This window comes from Fusarium phalaenopsidis (assembly GCF_050370095.1).
Source record: "Fusarium phalaenopsidis strain FUZ10S chromosome Unknown contig_32440, whole genome shotgun sequence".
Classification (NCBI taxonomy): Eukaryota; Fungi; Ascomycota; class Sordariomycetes; order Hypocreales; family Nectriaceae; genus Fusarium; species Fusarium phalaenopsidis.
The window spans coordinates 26,228-43,532 of record NW_028145376.1 but is presented as its reverse complement, the minus strand read 5'-3'; the positions used below and the strand labels follow the sequence as shown (position 1 = coordinate 43,532).

The 17,305-nt window shown below is 51.8% G+C and overlaps 2 protein-coding genes across 2 annotated transcripts; one reads left to right on the top strand and one right to left on the bottom strand.

Moving 5' to 3' along the window:
* Window positions 1-11,507: 11,507 nt before the first annotated feature.
* On the bottom strand, window positions 11,508-12,665 carry LRP88_14981 (uncharacterized protein; the record flags this gene model as incomplete). The annotated part of the gene is made up of 1 exon (XM_083251314.1): window positions 11,508-12,665. One exon carries the CDS (start codon window positions 12,663-12,665, stop codon window positions 11,508-11,510), a length of 1,158 nt encoding a protein of 385 aa, XP_083092915.1.
* Window positions 12,666-13,577: 912 nt separating this feature from the next.
* On the top strand, window positions 13,578-14,097 carry LRP88_14980 (TM2 domain-containing protein; the record flags this gene model as incomplete). The annotated part of the gene is made up of 2 exons (XM_083251313.1): window positions 13,578-13,734; window positions 13,802-14,097. 2 exons carry the CDS (start codon window positions 13,578-13,580, stop codon window positions 14,095-14,097), a joined length of 453 nt encoding a protein of 150 aa, XP_083092914.1.
* Between the last annotated feature and the right edge of the window lie 3,208 nt (window positions 14,098-17,305).

Sequence of the window (17,305 nt, the reverse complement as noted above, 5' to 3'; positions counted from 1 at the left end):
GCGGTATTCTAGATGCTCTTTATTCAAACTGAAAATTTCGTGCATCTTTTCTCATTCATAGGTATTTAAACAGGCAGAGCCTCCGCCTTGCCTTCTAGAGATATGTGCAATCAATGATAGTACTAAGCAAAATAAACGTAAATCAAAGCACACGGATTCAGTAACACACCATGACGAGCACACCCCTTCTCAACACCCCTTTGCTACCCCACGCCGAGCCGACACAGGGAACGACAGTGGAGGAATTTCTCCGTCTTCTTCACGACAGAAACCGCGCTCTTGCCCTTGAAAATGAGCAACTTCTCACACAATACGAGGAATTGGAGAACTTTATTAACTATAAAGAGACAATCATTGCCTGGCAGCAGCGCCTCATTTGCCTAGGAGGGGAACATGTTAAATTGCTAGAGGCATTTGTTCGTGGGCAATCCGCAGAGATGTTGCAGCCAATGAAATTGCTGTCGCAGGAAGTTCGGCCCGAGTTCCGCCCCAGGATGTGTAGCTCGCCATTAGAGACACCACCAAGCTTGAATCTGGATTTGCCCCGAGCCGTCCAAAGTACGGCCACAGCGACGAGAATACCTGAAGCTGGCCATGAACAAACGATAACCACGCGGGGCCGCCAGACGTCGACCGAATATCAGCCTGAATCAGAGGATGCTGCCTATTCAACGTTGTATTGTTAGATCAGTTCAGGCTAAACACGCAAGAGTTGTCTATATTCAAAAGGCAAAGAATCAGTCCGAGGGTTGGACTCCTGTATGCTCACGACCACGCCAGTAGTGCGGCCTTCACTTACGAACTATGTTGATCCCCATCCGCGTGTTCCACCTAGCTAAGATTACACCTCTCCACTTGGCTTGATATACCACCATCAGCGGATTGACGACTTGCTGGTTGGATTTGGTCAAAGACGCCCCTACGGACGAAGATTACAGTAACGTTATCGCAAGTGAACGATAACTTCCCAGCCACTCCTTCCTCAGCACAACGAAACTGCAGAGGCTCGCGATGGCGGAGAGAATTCTTGGCGTGGGAGAAGCCCATAGGAATTAATAACAAGGCGTAGTAGAAGTAAAATAGAAAGATGGGAGGCAAGAGTCAAGTTTCGTTCTTTACCACGGATGTCTGTACCGTAGCATCTCATGAAATCCGGACAGTTTCTACCTTTCAGTCACGCCTACTGGAAACTAATCGAACAGCCAAACATCGACGGTTTAGCGAGTAAAGGTGGATGCCCTGAGATGTACGACTGACCAATGGCTGAGATGTACGAGTTGTCATCTTGACAGCACTCCCAAAGCAGCCCGGCGACTTCCAAGCATCCAGCCTCGTGCTATTCTCAATCACACGATGACTTGATGAGTGCAGTAGCCGCCAGGGGCATGAGGGCGTAGCATCTAGAGATCGGCGTTTCCAGCTGCCGACAACGGAGGCCTCAATTTTCAGCCCCTCAGAAGGCCGAAAGGAGGAACTCGAGAGGTTTCATGGTAGTTTTATTATGGGCTAGAACAAGTGAGGGATTCGGAGCTTCTGATTCGCTGCTTCTTTATTGGCTGCTCTGTATCCCTGCCACGTGACCCTAACCGGAGCGACGGTAAGCCCATTAGGGTGTCTTGCATTCACTCACACCACCGCGTGAGCGGAATGATCCGATGATAAGCCCAACCACCCCCATAACAGTCCGAGATGAAGAGAGAGCCGAATAAACCAATGATAAAAGAAGAGTTATGGGGTATTTCACCAGCTTGCTTTGATCGGAACAGAGCTGAGGGACTAATCAGCCAACTACAGGCGATAATCGGACGTTTGCAAGTCAAGAAAATTTCCCGCTTTTTCAAGGTGATAAAACTAAACGTGCCTTGACATCGATTTGTTTTCCTTCGGTTCGCCTCCCAGTGTTTCTCCTCCACACAGCCCCTTTATTTCTCTCTACTCTGTCTACTGAAATTGTCTGCCGAATTTGTCACGCAGGATAATGGGGGCGTTGAGAACAAGGACATCACGCGCAAGATCGCGTCCACGTCCAACCTCAAATAACTCATCCAGGCAGTTCCTAGTGGCTATCGGACAAAGCTAAAGGACTATCTGGTGGAGGAGTATCACATATACCGTCTACATGCGAAGGTGCAGAGAACCATCTGGGCGTACGAGCGGCACGCAAATGAATGTTCCTTGCCTTTCTGCATCAGCAACGTGCTCAATGAGCCAACACTCGACTTTACCTCGGAGGTCCTTATGAGTACGGACGGGCACGCTGCGTTAAAAGTCTTTGAGCGCCAAGTTGCAGTCGCGCGGAGAGATATCTTGAACGCAGCAATTCAACAAAAAAAAAAAGGCAGAACTCGGCTACCTCGCCGCACGACTGGGCCCAGATGTCGTTGAATGGGAGAGGCCCGTCTACGAAATGTTCGAGGGGATCATTGAGAACTGTTAGTGGTCCTCCATACTGCCAGCTCAAGGAAGCTTCCACTTGGATGAGACTCCCAGCTCTGCTGTTAGAGAGTTCAGCATTATGTCGGAATATTGCGCGCTCTTCACATACCGTGCCCACGCCCTCACGCACGCCGATCGAGGTCAGCCCAGAATCTGCGAGCATGAGCAACCGTCGCCCAAGGTGCCCGGGGTTGTAAAGACGGAGGACCACGAGCATAGGCGGGCGATTGGCAATGTCACTCGAAAGAAAAGTTCCCGCCGTGATCCAAACGTTCGCACTCGTGCTAATAGTACGTATTGCTGGACCCAACGGTAGCATATCAGGCTAATATGTTACAGACAGAAAGAATACCGCCATGCAGTATCCACTTACCGGCAGTGCTCACCTCTCCGTACCTAGAAGATGGCGCGGAGAAGAAGGGCGAGTCCAAAAGGGCGAGAGAAGGACAGAAAGCTAGAGAGCTTGCGATGTTCAATGCTGGTCCGCCCAAATGATTGATCGTCGCGATTTTCAGGGACCAGGAAACGTGTAACTATAACCATAGCATATGGTAGGTCTTTGCTGGATGCAGGAAAATGACCAATGGCCACGATTTGGTTAGATAATTGGTTCCTAGTATTTCTTAAAACAATGATGAACTCGCTTGCATAAAATGAAAAGAAGAAGATTTTTAAGAACGATCATTGGAACCAGTACGTTTGCTTTACAAGAGGAATTCTCCCCGCGGGCTGCCGTCTCCCAAGGCCAGATAACGTCGGTTATCCGAGGATCCCCCTTCCCCGCAGCATTCATACCAGCAGTCTTAAAGTTCTACATAGATTCCTTTAGAGATATAAACCCGACAAGAAGTCTCTTAAATAGTAGCAGTGGGGTTCAATCAAAACCTTGACTAATCACCTCTGCGCAATATCCCCAAAAGATAAGCGAGTAGCGCTTGATTCAAATAAGAGAAGTAGCCAAAGCTGTGGCGCCTTTCATCCTCACCTTTCTCGATCTCGGTAGCAGATGAAATGTCCGTTTCCGTTCCTGTAGTCTCTGGACGCTCCTACGCCGCACAAGACAGGCGTTTCCAGGCCTTCCCAGGAAGGATTGCCAAGTCCGCCCCTACAAAGGCTTTGCTCGACCAAGTTTGCCGACAGGTTTGCCGACAGGGTCGTAGTTAGCCGATACCCACACTTGACTAGGTATCCATGATGCAACGGCTAACGACAACGATAAGACGACGACAAAGAGTCCGGTCAGGGCGCCGACACGAACCAAACCTTTCCGCCATCCTCCCTACCCCACAATGCGCTCACGGCCGTCTGAGAGAGGTTATTCTGGGACAACACCAGGCAGGGGTCAGTGCCGAAAGGGGAGAGTACGAGAAGTGAGAGTTCTTACTTACTTCCTTAGCGCCACGGAGCCCAATACAGACCGTTTTAGCAAGGCGGATTCTCGCACGAGGCAGAGACGAATTTAGCCGCTTAGGATACCATGAGCGCGACTTGACAGGGTACATGCCGCAAAAGGCTGTGGCTAGCCACATCCGTACGCCGAGCATTCTGTGGGATAACCTCGCAAGGGGCGCTATCTGGCTTCGGTTGTACGGTAACGTCCGAATTAGTCCGGCTAGTCGACAGCCGATGTGGAAGGCGGGTCATATTGGTGTTGGAAACAGGACGAAGGACAACCAAGCAATCACAGGACGTGGGGAAACCAGAGGCCGAAATAGGGCGCAGGACAGGTAGGGGAGGGGGGTTAACGGATAGGGAGAGGTGATTTGGACGTTACGGTGCTGCTCGGACGCTACGGAGAGATTAAACGACCGGTGCGACCGTGCGGGGATCACAGAAAAAATCCCGTCTCGATCGATATCGATCCCCTTCAGCCACCTATCTGTGTCGTTCGCCTTACGAGCGCCAAAGTCTTCCTTCTTCGCTATCGACGTAGTACATGTACCAGTATCCATTACTAACACTCTGTGCAATTGTGCTTGTTACCTTTCCTTTTTTTCACCATATACCAAGAACTAAAACACAGCCCAAAGACCACCGCGTGCTTGGGGATAAGCCTGATGAAATCAAGCGAGCTGAGACCACGCACGCCTGGCCTGTGACTATCCCCCAACGTCGATTTTAGCTCCTCCTGTCTCATCACGTGATGCCCCGCACCATGCGGGTGATGGTGACAGTAGAGGTGGGGCGGGGGGGAAGAATCAGAGAGTCAAACAGACGGATTCAGATCGTCTGCTGGCTTTCTCGGCCAGACCCGGAGATTGCTCACGTGACAGAGTCAGGTAACCTTTCTAGACTTTCCGTATCTAACACATTTAAACACCAACATACTAAGCTACCAGACCTCTTTCGGCAGTTCAATAAAGTGGTGTAAACGCCTGGCCGTTTTTCATCGGTCACCCACCATCACGCTATGTGGAGGGCTGGGTGACTGTTGCTCGGAGAATCCCCGTTGTGAACTGGCCCGTCTTCATGTTGATACAACCCCCCCCGACAGCCCAAGCCCGAAGCCCTAACTCGCTCAGCTAGCCCCAGGCCCTAGTTAGACATCCGTGGGCCCGTGTAGTGTACTGCTTAGTTTAGGCTTTCAGTAGCTCCACCCTCGCCAACTGTCAGTGTCGAAAAGGAATCGCAATGTCTGAATGCCGTCGCTTACCCTGTATCTGGAGGGAGAGGGGGGAACCTGAAAAAAAAAAAAAAAAAAAAAAACTAGAGCGGTCCACTCTCAGTGGACCATCCCGCCGAGAAGACCAATGAGACGCGAGGGGATAAACCAACCTGCGCCACATTCAGCTGTCACAGCAACGAACTGAGTCGGTAGAACGTCGGAGATGAGCTTCGATGTCACTTCGGCTTTATCTTGTCCCGGTGCCACCCCATTGTAATTTTGTCTCGGATGATAACCGGGTCAAGAAGACGGCCGATCGAGATGAGATTCGGTACAGTCTACTTTAGCGCCACACTGACCATATCTGGCAAACAGAAAAATCGTAAGATAATCATAACAATGGTAACAAAGAGGCCGTCGCTGAATAGTTTTGGGATATGGAACTCGGTTGCAGGGGTACCCAAGCATCGTTTGTAATCAATCTTTTCTGTTGTTCACAGTCCTCCCCTTACACGCTGGCAACTGCTCAATCTCCAGGCTGGAAACAGAACGGATCTATACTAGTGATAGGCGATTCTCATTATTGACTAATGTATTATTGTGTTGTAGAAAAAGTAAATAATCAGGGTAGGCTACGGAAATGATGCAGGGTAGGCCTATTCGGCAGGGCGTGTCAAAGCCGCTTTGTCCTGACGCGTCGCGATGCGATAGCGTACGGCGATGACATATAGCACGATCAAACACCACCATCATCATCATCACTCGCCGGAACGGAAGTCATGGACCAATAGCTACACGATGAACACAAAATTCCGCCCGCGGTCGTGATGGCCTCGGTGGATCATTGTATCTCTCTCCGTCGTGCTCTGGTTTTTCTCTGTAGAGGGCGGGGCGAGAGCGCGAAAACCACGTGTCCATCGGCAACGGCGACTTGAGCCGAGTCATGCCGTATCCCCTGTCATGAGACAGCGAATTCCATCGCCACTAACCGGACGGGGGTTTCTTAAAATTGTTTCTTTTTTCTGCCTCCCTGTCTTTTGACCGATATTCACCTGTATTCTTTAATCTGCTTTTCTCTCTCTTTAATCTCGTTATTCTACAATTGTCCCTTTTCGTCTTTCGTGTTAAGCAAAATCAGGCTGTGCACAGGGGAGGCAGTAGAATGGGCTGTTTTCATCATAAGAGGCTCTCTTTCCAGCCCCGAGTCTTGAAATGGTCTTTTCGCTTGATCAGTGGTATCTAAGTCAAATATGTGCCCGTTACAAGTAGATGATGACCTTCCGATCGGCCGCTCTTTTCCCTAGTCTACTTTATGGGCACTGGTGGCCGAGTTGTGAAACCTAGTGAGGGTTGGGCTGAAGGAACACGATGCTACCATCTCCGCTGTTTGTCTCGCCTCATGGTGAGCATGATGAAGATGAGCCGCCATCTCTGTATGTTGTACCCGGTGAAGGCCGTTGTGTGACCTTCACATCAATCTGATCTGCGACAGTGTACAAGTTGCTGGTATATCCAGGGCAGCGTTGCTGCACGCCATGGTAAAGGCCTCAAGGATGGGACCAGCAGCCTCTGTTGGGATGACGGGTTCTGAAGTTTGTGAAGAAGCAGCAGCAGCCGCAGCAGCCGCAGCAGCAACAGCCACACCCCCCAATCTAGTTCATTGTCCTATGGCAGCATCGATGGCAAGGTTATTCATAGATTCGAGACGGTACGACGAGGACCATGGAAGAGGCGCGATGCAGGATGTGGTCACGAACATCTGGTTGGAAGCAGCACAGCGGAGGGCGATGGACTCTCGTCTCTGACAGAGTATATATATGTATGAATAATATTATTTTGGCTTCCATCAGATTTCATGAGGGGAACCTTCACAAAGGCGGTGGCACTTGGTTTCCAGCTTTGGGGGGCTGTAGGTGAGGGTTCCTCGGCCACACAATGTGGGACAGGGATGCTTGTGAGACACCCGCTTGTCTGTGATGTAAATGAAAGATGAATAGTACATGTTTTCTGTTTTCTATGTGGTTCCTATCAGAACCGAAACTCTAGTTCTGTCTTGCCTTGCTAATGTTCTTGTTGGGTTCCTCCCCACCGTTTTGGCTGAGGTGACAACCACCTGATGGCTGTGAGCCTTCCGACGCTGTCGTCGGATGTTCGGGTCGGTTCGCTACCTGCCTCCGGCCGACGAGGCGGATGAAAGCAGGAATGACTGAACGGCGCACCATGATATCAAGTCCAGAAGGAGTGGCTTGACCTTGTGGGATGTGCACTGCGCAGACCCAGAGGAGGCGAACGGGGTCCCAGTGAACCATGATACGGGCAGCCTGGCCATTTATTCCGAATATGATGTCTTTGCTCTGCTGGGTCGCGCACGGCTTCTGGATTGCGGCCTTATCCTTGTTACTGTAGCGATGTGGACTATTGGGGGTGACAGAGGGCGGCGATGGTGAGCTTACGCTGCCGTACGTTGCTTCTTTGGAGGGTGGCGATTGTCTTGGTGTCGGCTGTCTTGGGCTTGGCTGCTTCGGTGCCGTCCTGATGGATTTTTTTCCTCTGATGTTGTCCGTGCCGGTGTCCATATCCCTCTTTCTCTTTAGCTGAACGGTTATTAGTAAAGCAGCGCTGACAATGGTTGAAGTTTGTTTGAAGGACTAGCAGAGAGGAGTGAAATGTAAGACGAGAAAATGAAATGAAGCAAACAAATAAACAAATAAACAAACAAATAAATAAATAGAAAAAGAAAAAAAAAAAAAGCAGAAAAAACTAGAAAAAATAACTGCTTGACCACTTACCGCGCCTTCGCCCTCGGCGGCAGGTACGTTTGCAGCCGCCGGCGTTCTCTGGCAAAGCCTTCCCCTGCTCCTTGTGTTGTATTTGTTAGAGGGCGTGAACCCTTCCTCGACCGCTGTCGCTGGCCGAGCTGCGGTGGAATGGCAGTCACTTTTATTCAAACGTTTTGAAGTAGCCCCCTGCGCTTCCTGGGGGGGAAGCAGTCCTGGTGCCAATCGCTGTATGACGGGCAGGCCTAGGATGTCGACCAAATCTCCCAGGATCCTTCCTGCCACCCCCTCGGCTGCCTCGCCCTGGAGCTTTTGCTTCCGGGCTTTGATAGCCGCATGCTCGAGCTCGAGCCTCTCGATTTCCCGAGCATCAGAGAGCAATGCTTGCTGAAGAATGGTGATGTTGTCGTTCGGGGGGTTGAGGGCGAACTCTTCCAGCCTTTTCCTGGACCGATCGCTGATCTTGTTTCGTTTTTCTTGAAAGACGGCATCCGGTTCATCGACCTCCCGAAGGTATTGATCCCAGCGGGCAAGGGAAGTCCGCAAGAGGGTGACTGTGTCTGGGTTCGAGTCGGCCATGTCGTTTCGGGGTAGTGTCTAAGAGACAATGTTGAGAGAGAGAGAGAGAAGAGAGGGTCTGGAAGAGAGAAAAAGGGAGGAATGTTGTACACCTTAATACTTGATTCAGGATAGGCAAGCAAAGTCTCCTCCTGGGTTGGTTCCTGAAATTTAAGCACCTTTCCTGTCGGAGTCACGTCCTATATTCGAAGCACCTGTTGTCCGACTTTTCGTTCTGGATGAACCGGCCTGATCGCAAACGTTTCAGATAGAGGCACTGATGGTTTGTTGAATATAGGACATGAGCGGCCAAAGTAAAACTCTTTGTTTGCATGGCACTACCCAGGGGGGAGGACAGACGACCCACCTTGGCACAATGAATTGGGGTTCCTGTGGAGCAGTTGCAGTACATACATCTATTGGGCTTGAAGCTGCCGCCATCAGGCAGTGTTTGGCGGAGATTTGCTGTAAACTATGAGACTAGTCACCAAGGTCCGAATTGAGGATCAGACGGGTGGATGATTTCGGGTCATTGTCTGTTGGGCTAATAGTGCATGTAGGGCCGCCTGCAGCCAAGCCTGACCTTTGTCGACTGCCGCTCAGCTAAGCAACTAACTAGCTAGCTAGCCTCCAGCCACTCCAAACCACCGCAATGAGCGACAACGTCCCCGACTAGGGATCAGACTTGCTAACCTTTACATACTCCGAATAGAGAGAGTGGCGCGGCGACGGTCCTGTACACTTCTTTTCGTGTCGGAAATCTATGCTGCGCTACAGCGTGACAAGCTTCTTTTGAGGAGCATCGGGACAAGCATAGAAAGACTCGGCTTTGGGGTCTGGGGGCGACATTCTAGAAAGGGGCTCGATTTTTCTACTTTCACTGTTGGCTGTGCTTGGAGGTGGGACGTTCGTTAGGGTGGCCAGCGGCCGAGCAATTAGCCTAATCTTGTGATGATCTACCGATATGATCTCCTCGCCAAAGCACCCAGGGACGGCGACGAGGGCGAGGACGAGGATGATGATGAAGACAATGAAAATGGCCTCTAGGTAGTCGAGGCTGGAGAGGCTGGTAAAGACGTCTAACAGATCGACTCCTCCAGGTGGAACGAGGAAAGCGATATGCTGAACACCGGAAACCGCGCGCGCGTATAAAAGCGACTCAAGTCCTGTCGTCAGGTGAGCCCGTGCAAGATCCGGCAACAAGAATGCCGTTTGAGGCACGGACAAGCGAACAGGCGGAAGTTCCGAGAAAATACTTGTGATCCTTTCACATTTAATAAAGGCCGTCTTACACACCAATGCAATAGAAGATAATCTACCCTATTACCCAGTTCTCTGGATCTATCTTCCACATGACAGATGGCGTCTAGCTTGAGAGATACGATTGGCATGGTTGCACCCGTAACTCTAACGGCAAGAGGGGAAACAGGGCAAAGGCTGTTGGATAGGACATGATGGATTGAAATTGCTACGGTCTTCTATACGGCATATTAGACAACACTGCTTCTGTGGGCTGGAAAGTTAAGATCTGGTTTCGGGGGAGTGACTTGTGGGCGATTTATTTTGGCTTTAGTATAATCATTCCATGCCAATTTGGTTGACTACTCTAACATATGGTGGGAGATACTCGACCCGTACCACCCACACGCTTCTACGTATTCTCTCGACCCTGGTCTCAGTACTTGACGTGAAGCTCCATCTGTGGGTAGTAAAGTGCTACCTCCGATCCTCGTCTATGTTTTGTTGCGCTTCGTATGTAGGAGGTGGCCGATCCTCGGCTATGTTGTGTAGTGCTTCGTATATAGGAGGAGGTGGCCGATCGTCCGGCGTTGCAAATCTAGACGGAGTCTCTCTTACGGCCGCCAGATACCCAGGCGGCGGCACCGTTAGGTCGATGCCTGCTTGGCACTGTCGGTCGACATATTGCGTGGGCAGGCCTTCGCCGCCATGGCGTGGACTACCCGCGTTTTGGGCATTGGAATTTGCACTTGGTCCTCTGGCTGCGTCAAGGCGATTGGGTTGGATCTTTGGCACGGCATCGGCCATAACTTGGCTCTCGACGTCTGCGAGGTGCGGCTCTGGGGACTTTCTCATCTTGGACACCATGCATCGATACCGGTTACCAACGGCGGCCCATAGTGAGCGCCGCCAATTTTCGCCATCATCCTCTTGATGTCCTGGAGTCGTGGGGACGCGTGGCGAGGATGGGCGGAGCGTCAGCAAACACAGCGACAGGAGGCCGATGGGACAATAAAACGCCAGGGCGATGGGCCAACAAAACGCCAGGGCGAAACATATGGCAGCTGGCACGGGCCTGCTCTGGCCACATTTGTAGGCCACCCACGCGGGAAGTAGGCGGGCAAGCATAAGTGCTGGAGCGGCCCAGAAGATGACTGCTACGACAGTGATGAGCACAGCCTTGGTCTGCTCCATGATCCCCTGCCTCGCACAGTTGAATCCGCCGTCAAAGAATAAAGAATAGAAAAATAAAATAAATAAATAAAAATGAAGGAAAAAAAAAAAAAAAAAAAGTCTGCTGCTGGCGTGACAAATGCGGGTATGAGCAAGTGTCCTTGATCGACGGGTTGTGTATTTCTAGGTGTGTGCGCTCGTAATTTATCGATAGCGAATCTTAGTTTGGAGTTGGACGAGAGGAAAAAACCCTTGATGCCATAAAGAAAGAAGAAAAAAAAAAAAAGAAAGGAGGAGTGGAAGGAGATGAACCGGTTTATATAACCAGAGCCGAGATGGAGAGTGTATAAGTAGGTCTCTAGAGTCTGGCTTAGAGAATGCCTGAGTGGAGAGATGCCCGTCTAGCTTGCCATCTGAGTGGGGGCTATCAACCTACTGCGGGCCCTCGGGTTGCATAGCCTCAGTGTAGCGTGGCGGACGCCTTTGGTATGAAATTGAAAGGGGCGGAAGGTGTAGTAGTGTGCATGGTAGAGTCATTCCTTGTGCTGATCCGGAAATGAATGGAGCAGCCGCGATCTTGCTAAGCTACACCACAGTGGGCACAAGAAGGGAAAGAAAAAAAGAAAGGAAGGAAGAAAGGGAACAAGGAGACTGACTCTTTCACCCTGAATAGGAGACGTCTTGTGCTGAGACACCAGGGCAGGCAAGTAATGGTCGGATCACAGGCTCGCCCGTGTCTCCCCTCGGGCAAGCCGCATATGGCTGGCAGTGAAGGTATCGTTAGCGATGGCCGAGCTCGTGCTGGCGTCTAGTGCAAGGCAGAATGCCGCAATGAGCCCGGCCAGCCGCTCTTTCTGCTCCGCTCCGTCGCCGTCACATTGCAGCATCTTGAGGGCCTCCCTCTGCATGGGATACGCGGTACCGCCCCCGACGGTGCCGACAGGCAATGATGGGAGATAGAGGCTCATGCTTATCGCGCCTGTCCCAGGGTCGAGCTCCGAGGTGAGATGGCTCCAGGACGCCTCGGCTGTGCTGGCAGGATCCTGGCCGGTCGCTATGAACATGGCTGCGATGATGTTGGCCGTGTTGATGTTGGAGCCGAACTGGCCGTTCCTGATCCCGCCCTCCTTGAGTGTTCTCTGGGCAAGATACAGCTGCTCGGCGGTGCAGCCCAGCACCTTCTGGCAGGCATCGGATGAGATTGTGCCCCAGGCAACGACCTCGACACCACGGGCCATCTTGACGTTCCCCCACGAAGGTTTCTTGTCTGACGCCAGCTGACCTTCGACCAAAAAGCCCCGGATGCCGTACTTGTCTGTGAGCGTCTCTCGCAGCATGTCGCAGGCATACTGGGTGGCTTTGGTGACCATGTTCTGTCCCGCTGCGCTTCCGCAGCTGTAGCTACAGAGGACGTGGACCTGGGAGCCGATGATGGCAGGCTTCATCGTCTGGAGCCGGACATGCTTGCTCGTCGCCTCTGCCCATTGCGCAAATGCAGACTGCATCTTTGGCAACGCGCTGGCAAAGGCGACTGCCTGACCGGGGTTGTCAAAGACGAAGACGGGAGCTCGGGACATGCTATTCCCGAGTGTTTCGATGTGTATGCCTCCAGAGGCATTGAAAGCCTTGCAGCCCCGGGAGCAGCTGGCGACAAGCGTGGATTCATAAGTAGCCAGCGGGGCATAAACATCGCCGAGAGAGGCGGCAGGCCCGGCCAAGCGCAGCGGACCCGCGATGCCCAGGGGAACCTTGCAGAAGCCGACACAGTTCTCAACACGTACTCTGTGGAGCTCTTTCGACTGCAAATCTCCGGCACGGTTGAACGACTGTGCCAGAGAACGCAGGACGTCGGCCTTGTGGGGTGTCAGAGAGGTCATGATGGAACGTGTGAGGCCAAAAGCTCGCTACACGTGATGGATAGTCTCGCAGGGAAAGAGAGAAAGAGGGGAAGAGGAGAAGAGCAGAAGGATGGAAGAGTTATCCTGATGGAACAAGAGAGAGAGAGGTCTATCGGCAATGGGGAAGAGCCTTTATTTTAATTAGCTAGTGGTATAATCTCGTGACAATGGTGGCTTGCCATCTAACCAGAGTTTTTGGTCCTACGAAATAGGCTCAAATAAATCGCAAGATAAAAACAGTCGAACCAGCTACCGTATCCAACTAATCTCCGCCTATTTCGGCGGGAATGGCGACGAAGGGAGGGCGTGCTTCTCGTCATCGTGACGAATGCGGGTCTCTCACTTTACACTCTTTCAAGTGAGCGATATACGGTCTTCTATTCGTATGATTACCAAGTACTCTGGGAAGGGATTCCAGACAGAAACTAAGCTCAAAGGAGAAACAGAGAAAGAGAGGGGGAAAAAAAAGACATTCATAGCCACTTTTGAGTGGCGTATAGGTATTAGATATTGGCACAAAGCCTGGCCAGGCTCTTCGACCTGCGGGATATCACACGGCAACCGATGCCAGTATGTACAAAGCCAGTATTTGGTGAGGCAATAAACCTCTTTCAGATAAATAGCTATTATGTGCATCAAATCACCATCGCTTCGGCCGCTGGGCGTCCCGGTCTGGGCTTTTCGAGGTGTCGAAAACTGAACAGTTCTAAAACAAGAAAATGGTTGTAGCTTGTTGTATATCATCAGTCCAAAGCATGGTGTTCATTTATCTCCCCGTCGTTTCTGATATACTAGTTGACCTATGCAACGATCATCAGCTGTCCCGGCCTCTGCTTATCACCCAACTTATCGTCATTCCCCTCCTTCCCCGTCTAGCTTCCTCCCATCATCATGAATACTCGCATGGCTAGTGAACCTCGCTCTCTACGCTTGTTCATGGACAGCCTGGCGAGCGGGGCAGCTTGTCTGATGACGAGGCATTGGAAGCTTGTTCTGATGGGCTATCTAGCGGTGATCCTAGCTGGCACCATGGCGTATGCCATCGTCGGTGAGTGAGCTTCATTAGACACCAATACGTCCAGCTGGACGCTTTCCAGCTGACCATACAATGCCAGTGGCCAACGAGAAGCCCTTCGACCTGGCAAGACGGTCCTGGGGAGGATTTGATGAAAGGCCCATCACAGCCAAGTGTTATCGGCAGGAGAGGACGGCGCTGATTCTGTCATTTGTGGTGGGCACGCTTGGAGTCGATCAGTTCTACGCTCACCACTGGCCCTTGGCCGTGTTCAAACTGTTGACTCTCGGTGGCGGTGGTATCTGGTGGTTTGTCGATGTCATTCTGTGGATGGTTGGTGGCGTGTATGGCACGCCTGGATGCCCCGGAGGAAGCCGGCATTCCTGGCAGTACTAGCTGTGCGAGTGCCACGAGATGAACGAGGGTTAGTGGCTTGTCAGAAACGACGCCGCTGCCGACGTTGTCCGTTGGGAAATACCGGCTTCTACCGCTCGGCAGTGTAGTCTACAGTGATACAGTAATGCTAATGCTACCACTGCCGGAGAGTTGGATTTGAAGGTGTCAAGTAGTTTCTCATCTGGGCCGTCGAGCTATTTGTCTGCCTGACCTGGGAAGAAGATATGACCACGATGACCAAGCTAGTCATGAAGATGCAGCAGCAGCAGCAGCAACAGCATAGAGGTTGCTCAGTGAGCGTCGGGTGGAGTGGTTGGTTGTGCAATAGTAATCCCCAGTACTCCCAACTTGACTTCAGAATTTATCCTATATTTCTTTTTCTTTTTGCCACGGCCATTGTACTCCCGTAGATTCAGCACCTGACCAAAGAAGCAGAGGCCGGACAATCAGTTGCCCCATTGCGGAATCCGGTCGGTGACATCGGCGTCGCGCGACTGCCGCCGCACCCCAATGCTGCTACATGCTGCCCGGCTTCGCGCAACCACCTCACGATCGCAAAAGGTCGTAGAGATCGTCTCCCAGTCTGATTCGCCTCCGATGTCGTTTTGCGCCGACCGACGACGCTGTTGTAGCCTCACGGTTTGGCTGTTGGCTAGTTCGCTTATCGTGCCATTCATCCTGTATTTCCTGTTGGTCGGCTGCTCGCTTCAAGGCCGAAAGAATCAAGCAAATCTCAAGGTCGGGATTGTTGATTAGGAAACACTCTTCCTCCCTTGCTGTTGTTGTTAACGGGGTCTCGATTCCTCTGACTTGTTGAATTTGCCTCTCTTGCTTACTGTATTGTGGACCAAAAGGCCGTGGAAGCTCTGATGTTTGGGTCCACATAGTAACACAGCTCGGGAGGAGAGTCTGCGGTGGGGTGAAAAAGCAGGTAATCGTCCCTCTTGACTGACTGACGATGTCGAAAACGGACTGCAGCCTATGATCTCCAAAGGCGTGTATGCCTGCTTGGCGTTAAAGTAGTCGAACTCCAGGGTAGTTGAGGTGTTTGAGGCGATGCTAGCGGTGGTACAGACCAAGCACGGCTTGGCGGCATTCGTGAGAATGGAAACCCCTAGTCGACGACCGTGCCCATTTCTGAAGCAGAGGTATCGCGGGCCTGGCCTTTGATATCATGTTACTGTTAACAATTGGATGGGCTTGTCGCTGTGCTCGCTAGGTGATGAAGCTGTCCGTCTGGAGATGGCATTGCATGCAAAGACGGTGCGCGGGAGATGTGCAATAGGAGTACTCTTTGGGCCGTGAGCCGACGGTGGGGCAAGTAGCCCTGACATCGGACAGGCGGAAAATGGGCTGATGCGCGCTTTCAAAATCATCCTACAACGGTAGAATCAGGACCCGGGTCTCGGGACATCTGGTAGCTTTCGTTTTGCCGCGAAAGGGACGTTTGAGAGCGGCTGCAAATCATCCTGATTCCGCTTGATGGTATGAAAGGTATGTGGCCGCCGGCTTCTAATGTCTAGGTAAATGTCACCCTGTTCAAAATTGTCCTACATTCTTCGGTTCGTCCCAGGTTGCATTGCTGCCCGGCCCGCCTTGCCAATGTCTCCATCTAGAGACCATCTTAGGCCACTGTGGTGGCAGCCTGGATGATCCTAGCACGACAAGGGGAGCTGGTGGGCTTGGCCGAGAGGCCTGTGATGCAGCACCGTTGTTACTCTTCCGCTCAACAAGGATCCTCACAGTCTCGTAGCCGAACACCTGCTTGTCGAGAAGATTACCAATCTTATCTATGGACATGCCATCCGTCATAGCGAGGGAGCACGTGAGTGTGAGTGCGAGCGCGCGCGAACTGCCTGCATGGATCGTGCGCGAGCTGACAGCAAGCAAACAGTCTATGCCGAGTTTCGAGCAGATCCAGGAGCTCAGCTCCTGCATGGTGGGGCTATATGCCAGCCCTGCCATCAGTATTCTCTGCGTCTCTGCCACGTGTATGCCGGGTGGGATGTTCCTGATCCAGTCTATCTGATCTTCGCCGCCGCATCGCGTCAGCCCTCCGAGCGGATCGGAATGCAATCTGATGAATGTTGGCTTGACCGAGGTGCGATCTACGATCTCCAGCTTAATGCTCTCAAATCTGTTTGCGGCCGAGTATTCGAGAGGTGGGTGCAAGCGCTTCGCTTCTTGTAGCCCCTCTGCTTCTCTGTCAGTCGTGTCCGATCTTGGGAGAATCAAGCCCCGCGTAGGTTTCGAGGTTCGGCGCGCATGTTTTACTCATGCTTTATACATGACAGGCATCGTGTGGAAACGCACCAAGAGCTCGCCTAAAGGATTTTTCTGATCCGAGACAGACCCATCCAGAATTGCTTTCGTTGTGAAACTGCCACTCTTCGACCGTACAGTCCTGTGGCCAGCAATCCCTGAGCCCTTCTACACCTCCGGGGGGGACCTACTGCGGTGTAAGCCACGGAACCTGCGGTGGGGGCTTTTTGTGTAGGAGAAGTTTACGTTGTATAGAGGTATATAATAGCGCTCGCTGTTGCGCCCTGCGGGGACATCTATGACATGTGTTGGCTGATGATGAAGAAGGCCGGATATGTGTCCTCGTTTTGAGGGCCCGAGTGGCTCCATGAAGAGCTCGGCCAGGAAGTGTATTGATGCAATTGACGATCGGGTCCAGACGAGAGGTATAATACTTTGTATTAATCGGTATTGTATTCAGTGAGCTGAGGGATTGGATTTGGACGCGATAAGGCTTCTGGACCTATGTCTCTCACGGAAATGCGTAGTTGAAACTGGTTACCATTGATTTGTGGGTTCTTGGTGTCTGAGGCACCATCCGTGTGGCCTTGCACTTGGGGCTGTGGCAGCCGAGCATTTTTTATTCGGTTCCTCGTGTGTCCTTGCGTGTCCTTATCTGTCCTTGATCTTTGTCGCAAGCCAATTCGGACGGCCGCCGTAACGTCTCCGTCAATGGGCCGAGCCTGTCCAACAGTCTCCGCAACCCTGACTTTGAGTAACACCTGGAGCAATTCGGGCTACTAAAGCCATGTACGCATGTTGTATGCATTGACGCTACGTAAATAAAATACAGCTCAAGCCGGTCTAGGCCACGATGCTACAGATACTGCATCCCCGTGTGCTTGATCACTGTCATCCTCATCCTCACCCGAGGAAAGCCAAAGACAGCGAAAGTCTTCGTCTTCTC